The 7,406-nt window shown below is 41.9% G+C and overlaps 2 protein-coding genes across 3 annotated transcripts; one reads left to right on the top strand and one right to left on the bottom strand.

The window, feature by feature from the left end:
- uqcrh (ubiquinol-cytochrome c reductase hinge protein) lies at positions 1–2,557 on the bottom strand. The gene is made up of 4 exons (XM_020080716.2): positions 2,396–2,557; positions 2,059–2,100; positions 803–964; positions 1–246 (listed from the first exon to the last, which is right to left on the bottom strand). The coding sequence occupies exons 1-4, from the start codon at positions 2,438–2,440 to the stop codon at positions 214–216; spliced, it is 282 nt and encodes a 93-aa protein (XP_019936275.1). The 5' UTR covers positions 2,441–2,557; the 3' UTR covers positions 1–213.
- Positions 217–7,184, top strand: LOC138407208 (cytochrome P450 2J4-like). 2 transcript variants are annotated; one of them, XM_069522167.1, is made up of 10 exons: positions 217–303; positions 3,700–3,830; positions 3,921–4,083; positions 4,289–4,438; positions 4,526–4,686; positions 4,852–5,022; positions 5,677–5,818; positions 6,024–6,211; positions 6,296–6,437; positions 6,807–7,184. In XM_069522167.1, the coding sequence occupies exons 2-10, from the start codon at positions 3,786–3,788 to the stop codon at positions 6,980–6,982; spliced, it is 1,338 nt and encodes a 445-aa protein (XP_069378268.1). In that variant the 5' UTR covers positions 217–303; positions 3,700–3,785; the 3' UTR covers positions 6,983–7,184. The 2 variants fall into 2 exon arrangements, with proteins under 2 accessions (XP_069378268.1, XP_069378267.1); XM_069522166.1 differs by lacking the exon at positions 217–303 and having other exon boundaries at positions 3,524–3,830.
- The last annotated feature ends 222 nt before the right edge of the window (positions 7,185–7,406 follow it).

The following is a 7,406-nucleotide window of genomic DNA, read 5'->3' as shown; positions in this document are numbered from 1 at the left end:
TTAAGGTTTTCCGGCCATCTACTTTAATGAAACGTTGACTCAGACTACCTTGTTAAATACTTTGTTTCTTTACATGAGCAGATACAGTATAGTATACATTGAAAGTCAAAACATACAGCAGATCCACATGTGGATGTATTTAAACCATGTTCTCCTCATAATATAATATTTGAAGAATGTCATCAGCCAGCGGTGCAACAATCAGGAAGCATTTCATTTGACCGAGTGGAACAGTTTGTGTGCCACCTAGAGAGAGAGAGAGGACATGAGAGGTCATTGATTTATGTAAACATACAGTTGAAGGTAAGATAACTTGAAGAGCCTTAAGTGGGATTGAAAAGTTTAGACTTATGCATTGTATAAGAATGTACTGTCAAACAAAATGGACAATGGAAAACGCTTGTAGCTACAGCTTGTATTGTATTTATTTTTGGGGTAAAATGTGTTCACGACTGCTGCATGTCGGTGAAAGTTCACTTCTTGTATGTTAGGCCATTGGTGAGCACTAACGTCTTGCTAAATAATTATGTGAAGACCACTTGTTTTAATGATTTCTAAGAGGAAATGTGTCCTGACATCTGTGAAGTGCCACCTTCTCATTACAAGCTCTGTCAGCCTCAAGGGGCAGTGCTGAGAACCTTCAATACAAGTATAAAGACGAGCTGTGGAAGACTCTGCCCACGAGTTGAAAAGGAGATTTTACTTGAATGTTACTTGAATTTTAACAAAATAGCTACTCCTTCTCTGCTGCTTTGTGTTGTATTATAATAACTTGGCCCTCAATGGTAAATGTCTCACTTACACAGTGGTCCCGAGCATGCAGGAAGTCAAACAGCTCCTCAGTGCAGTCCTCCATTGTCGCAGACCGAGAGCCAACTCTGGTCTCGCACTGCTCCAGACGCTCCTGAGTGTGGACGCAGTGCTCCGTCTCTGCACACTTTTGTCGCACTGTTTCAAGAGGATCCTGTAACACACAGCATTCGGAAAATATACCATAAAGATCGTCCTTCAATATGAGATGCATGTTGAAATACAATAATGAGACCATTGTAAGAATGCAGATCATTTGTAAGACAAGTAACAAGAGTCAAGGCCTTTTTTGCCCTTCCCATGTAGCATTACTGTCCTGTCCAGGCAAACCACATGCATGAGGCAAAACAGCTCTGAGCAGAAGATTTCACAGCTGTGTCTTGACTTGAGCTCCCTTGAAACAGGTGGTTTGAGGAGACAGCTGAATCACGCCAAACCAAGCAGATCAGTAGATAATCAGAACTACACTCAGTAGCCCCATGGTTTTCAAAGTCTGATTCAGTCCTCCAGACAGTTGTTGGGTACAGGGGGTCTCCGATTTGAGGCTGATCTCAACAGATTATCTGGTCAAATTATCCTGAAGTGTGGGGGTTGCAGATAGTAATCTCTAACTCTATTAAGGGCACTGTGACCTCCAAATGCTACAATATAATCTGGACAAATATCAGTACCTATGAAGATTCTGGAGCAAATTTCTCCAGGGGTGGTTGAGCATGGGTCAAATCGGCCCATAATGCATGTAGTCTGAGCCCTTTTCTTAAAGTGGGCTAGGAGGGAGAAGCGTTTGGGTAGACGCTGTCATTTCTCATGACTGTTGTAAATATTGTTATATTGTTGATGTGCTCCACTACACAGGACATCTATTGCACGTCTGTCTGTCCTGGGAGAGGGATCCCTCACAGCTCTCTGAGGTTTGTTTTCCTCTGATATGAGGGATTTTGTTTAAAGTAATCTTTTGTCACTCGAGGGCTAAAGTCTGAGGATGTCACACCTTGAGGTGATTTGTGAATATGCACTGATTTGATACCTCAAAACTCTGTGGCGCTTGCAAGGGCTTTTATCAGAGTGACACAAAACCTTGTGTTGATAGATGTGGTCCTAAGAAAAGGTGCTGGCAGAGGAGTGTTCATGTGGAGGAGAGTTAACAAGAATTCTTGTTCGGAGATCCAAACACCCTCTCGTTCATCTACAAGTTCATGTCCTCCACTGAGATTCTGAGGGTCACGCAACGCATTTTGATGAACATACCACCATGTCCTCTTCATCCTCCTCCTCTTCTTCTTCTTCCTCCTGAAACACACACACACAAACCAACCCAGTTACATCATTGTCCTTTAACCATCGGCAGCTTCACTTCAGCATGAACGACACCAACAGCTGGTAAACAAACGTCACAGATGATAAATGCGTGTTTAAACTACACGAATTAGCTTCAACATATTCCTGGACGGCGCCGGTGGCTAACGCTAACATAAGCTAGCCGTTCCGTGTAGCTTAGTTAGCCGTGTTTTGTTAGCTTCTCGGCAGAAACAACCGAACGGTACTAGCATGGCAGAGTCGTGTTGAATCAGTAAAATGCACTAACATCCTCGGGCTCTCCGTTCGTGATCATCTTCTCCTCGAAAACCATGGTTGAGCTGTCTCTGTCCTAAGATGACCTGCTGTCAGACCGGGGCTGCTGGAGGACACGACCGCTCACACGAGCTACAAGGAAACACACCGCAGCGCGTCCGGTTAGTGCGCTTTCAAAGTAAAACCCACCCACACGATTACTGTCACATTCGTCGAGTTCATTATAACACACATTTCATTATCCAAATATTTATTCAATCTTGAACTCAAACTACTGAATAAAATCATTAAGTGAAAATAAAATAAATTCATTATGATTTGAATAGTTGCAGTGACATTTACACTCCCACCTACTCAGTAGCAGTTTTCTAAACTTGTCACTTGTTACACTTTATTTTATAAAAAGGGATAGTTTCCCCCAAAATGAAAATTCACTCATTATCCACTCACCACTATGATGGAGGGGTGGGTGAAGTGTTTGAATTTTCATTTTTAGGGTGAACTACCCCTTTAACGAGCGACAAGTTTATTTTATTTTGAAGCAAGAATTGTCTATTTCCCATAAGTAGAAAAATTACAAAACCATATACTGCCATCCTGTGTTGAAAGGTAGTATTACAGCATAATGAATGATTTACTGCATTAACAGCACATGGCCCAAATTATGTGGACACTACTGATCTATTTCTGTGTCCTTTGCGTGTGTATGTGTGTTCCTGTTCTACTGTACTAATACCTTTGTGAGGACCATTTTAAGCAAAAACCCTACAGAGTGACATCATTTTGGAAAGTGAGGACATGTAAACCGGCCCGCTTGCTTGGTTTTAGGGTTAGGGTTAGTTTAAGATTAGGGTTAGGGTCTTCGTCTGGATGGTTAAGGTTAGGGTAAGAGGCTAGGGAATGTATTATGTCAATGAGTGTCCTCACTGAGATAGTAGTATAAACGTGTGTGTGTGTGTGTGTGTGGCATTCCTGAAGAGACATTTCTCTTGTTGTGCAAGACTTTACTCAGCAGACTGACCTGAGTTCACCCAATTTAACAGCTGTGAGTGACCTGAATCGTGAACTTTGATTTAAGTTCTATCTCTGCATATCGGGTCAGAGTCAGAGTCCATATAAGAGTACAAATAATAGCTGTGTTGGTAAAGATCCAACCATAGCAAGCCGCAGCATTACAGGAGAGAGGGGGGAGACGTTCAACCTTTTGTCTCATATAACATTTGACAAGTTTGAGTTCACTTTTTCACATGATGGATTCCATTGTGATTGGATCCTACTTTGCCTGGGATGTGAAAAGTCTACTGCTCTTCTTGGCAGTTTTCATCCTCACCACAGATTATATCAAGAACCGTCGGCCGGTCAGCTTCCCTCCAGGACCCTGGGCCCTTCCTGTTGTGGGCAACATGTTCACCGTGGACCACAGCAGGACTCACGAGAGTCTGACAGAGGTGGGTCAACCAAGGACAGGACTCATTTGTCTGTGATCTGTTCTATCAGTAGCATCAATGCTCAAGCTTTTCTCTCAAACCTCCTCACAGTTAGGGAGAAAATATGGAGACGTGTTCAGCCTGAGAATGGGTTCAGTGTGGATGGTGGTGTTGAACAGGTTTGAGGTTCTGAAAGAAGCTCTGGTGACGCAGGGGGACAGCCTGGCAGAGCGTCCTGATCTCCCTCTGCAAGTGGAAATAGTCCATAAACTGGGTGAGAGGACATAAAACCTGCACAGAGACAAAAAGCTTCACAGTTCTCATCTCACTATAAGTCTCACTTTTGTTTTTATTTGAACATTTTTGTACGTCTCACTATGTTAATCACATTTTTGTCCTTTTACCCATGAACATACATAATAAATAATAAAATCAATTAAACTTTATGTTCAGGAGTTAATCTCATTCTTTCCCATCAGGCATAAACTTCAGCAACGGGAACACCTGGAAGCAGCAGAGGCGTTTTGCACTTTCAACCCTCAGAAACTTTGGATTTGCAAAGAAGTCACTTGAACCTGTCATCCTGGATGAATTTACATATTGTGCAGAAGAGTTCATTTCCAACAAAGGTGAGTGGCGGACAAATAGAGGCCTGTTTATGATGTGCAATAATATATAATGACATACTAATGATGATTTCCTGCTCAATGGTGAAGGTGCACCATTCAATCCACACCTCACCATCAACAACGCCGTCTCTAACATCATCTGCTCCCTGGTTTTTGGTCATCGCTTCGAGTACGGTGACAAGATGTTCATGAAAATGATGAAGCTGTTACCCAAAGGCCTCCAGATCCAAGGGTCCATCTGGGCACAGGTACCACATTTTACATCTGCTCATCAAAACCGTGCTCTTTCTGTGCAGTGTATTTTTCATTGTGGAGCAGTTTATCATTCATGCCAGGGGCTCTGTTTGGACACTAAATTACTGTAATCCAAATATTTAAGAGGTGTTCTGATATGTTCTTGTTCCACTTTGCAGTTTTACAACTCGTTCCCTCTGCTGATGAAACATTTACCGGGGCCACATCAGACAGTCCAGCACATCTGGAGTGAAGTGAAGGACTTTATCAGAGCAGAGGTAAAAGAGCACAAACAGAACTGGGATCCCTTGGACCAGAGAGACTACATAGACTGTTACCTGAATGAGATGGTGAGTGACTCTAGAAACTGAGATTTATCTCTTATATTATGTGGTTTTTAATGATGGCCATCTTTTAACTTCGCATTGTACTGATAAATAATAAATCATGGTAATAAAGCGAATTAAGTCTAATTTTATGAAAAAACATTGCAAAACACTACAAAATGTACATTACAGATAAACCAGATAGGATGAATGCAAAATGTTCTATTTTTACTCTGCACCAGAGACTGTAGTTAAAAAACTTTGCAATGTCAAGGACACAAAAAATTAAAAGTGAGACAATATCAAAAAGTTATATATAAAGTAATAAAGCAAATTAAGTTCCATTTTATGAAAAACATTCACGATAAAATGAACATAGACTTTTACCTGAATTAGATTCAGATGGTGAGTGACACTACATACTAAGTTTTATCACTTGTGTTGAGTTGTTTGCAAAGATGGCCAGCTCTCAACATTGCATTGCATTTTTGCATATGTAGAGGACGTGGATAGGATACAGCTCATTTTAACAAACCGAAGCCTTATACACATTTAACCAATAGAGGTTCAATCCAAAGTCGTCAATATGAAAGTTTTTTTATTCCTGCAATAGCACTAATTTATAGTTAAAATGAATTATATTGCAACATGTTTCAGCTCATGTGTTTGAATTCTCAGAACAAGGGGCAGGTTGAGAGTAGTTTTGAGGAGGAAACCCTGGTTATGAGCATCCTCGATCTGTTTGTGGCTGGTTCAGAGACCACATCCAGCACCCTGCGCTGGGCTTTTCTTTACATGGCAGATAACCCTGAAATCCAAGGTAAGAGCCCTGACCAAGCTGATGGAGCTTTGTTCTTACACAGTAACCTGCAATTCAATGACACTTTTTGGGTCATCAGTCAGTTGTGAAGCACTTTGAGATGCAGTAAATTAAATAAAGGGTGCCATATAGATAGTAAGTTAAACTGATAATACTGTGTCCTCGTATTGCTGGTTCAAAAATCAGTTTCCCTCCTGTTGCACAGAGAAAGTCCAGGCTGAAATAGACCTAGTGATTGGACAGTCCAGACGGCCGTGCATGGAGGACCGTGCAAACCTGCCCTACACAGACGCCGTCATCCACGAGGTGCAGAGGATAGCCAACATTATTCCTCTCAGCCTCCCTCGCTTCACCAACAGAGACCTCCACCTGGGAGAGTACACCATCCCAAAGGTCATTTCCCAAACTAGTGCATGATAAGAAAAAGAGGTGCTTTTAAATCACATTTCATGTCGCTTATATATGGACTCTCAACAGGGCGTCACAGTGATAACCAATTTGACCTCTGTGATGTTTGACGAGAACGAGTGGGAGGCTCCCTTCACCTTTAACCCTGGACACTTTCTGACTGAGGAGGGGACGTTTGTGAAGAAACCTGCTTTCATCCCTTTCTCTGCAGGTGAGGAGCAACACTTGTTTTATTACTGTCCTTACCTGGTTATTCAGGGACCTGGAGGCTGTCGCTACCAGGACCTTTGAGAATACACACAGGACAAAGGTCAGAGGTCATCACCACATCATTCCTGTGAGATGTGTCGCTGACCAAGAAAATTTGTGTTGATTTTGCAGTGACACTGATCTGTTTCCCTCATAAAGTGTTTTTATGGTACATCAGGAGAAAGTGAAAAGATCATGAGTGGGAAATGATCATAATTTCTGCTCCTACAGTGGGCACCAGCAGAGCAATGGAGATGTTTGACTACCTTTCCTCTACTGAATCAGTGCACAGACATTTTCCAGCTTTATTCAGTTTGTGTTCCTGTCTCAGGTAAACGGATATGCCCCGGTGAGACCCTGGCCAAGATGGAGCTTTTCCTCTTCTTCACCTCCTTCATGCAGTGCTTCATCTTCTCCATGCCCGCTGGGGTGAAGCCAGTAATGAAGCAGAGTTTTAGCATTATTCTGGCTCCACATCCATATGAAATCTGCGCAACACCTCGCTAATTTACAAAAAAAAAATTACTACAAGAACTTATATACTTCTTTCTGTCTTGTCACTTCTTACCTGAGTCCATTTTCTCACTGTTGCACTTTTCTTATTCTGAGTCTTCTCGCTCATATTAACTTGTGTACAATTCATTTTGGTTGAAATGATTAAACAATATATACTGTCATCCTGTGTCAAAATACAGCGCTACAACAGCAAGAAGTGTTTATTACATTTCCTCCTACAGACTATGGACAAAATTATTGACATCACTGTTCTTATTGATCTATTTCGTGAAACAGCTGTGGTCGATGCTGAGCAGGTCATCCACATGTTCAAGTGTCCTTGTGCAAATGTGTGTGTGTGTGTCTGTGTGTGTGTGTGTGCATGCATTTCTGCCGGTCTGCTTAGATACAGGTAGATTGTAAACCCAGTTCCATT

The sequence above is a fragment of the Paralichthys olivaceus genome, chromosome 3, assembly GCF_024713975.1.
Source record: "Paralichthys olivaceus isolate ysfri-2021 chromosome 3, ASM2471397v2, whole genome shotgun sequence".
Taxonomy (NCBI): Eukaryota; Metazoa; Chordata; class Actinopteri; order Pleuronectiformes; family Paralichthyidae; genus Paralichthys; species Paralichthys olivaceus.
This window is presented reverse-complemented; position numbering and strand designations above follow the sequence as displayed.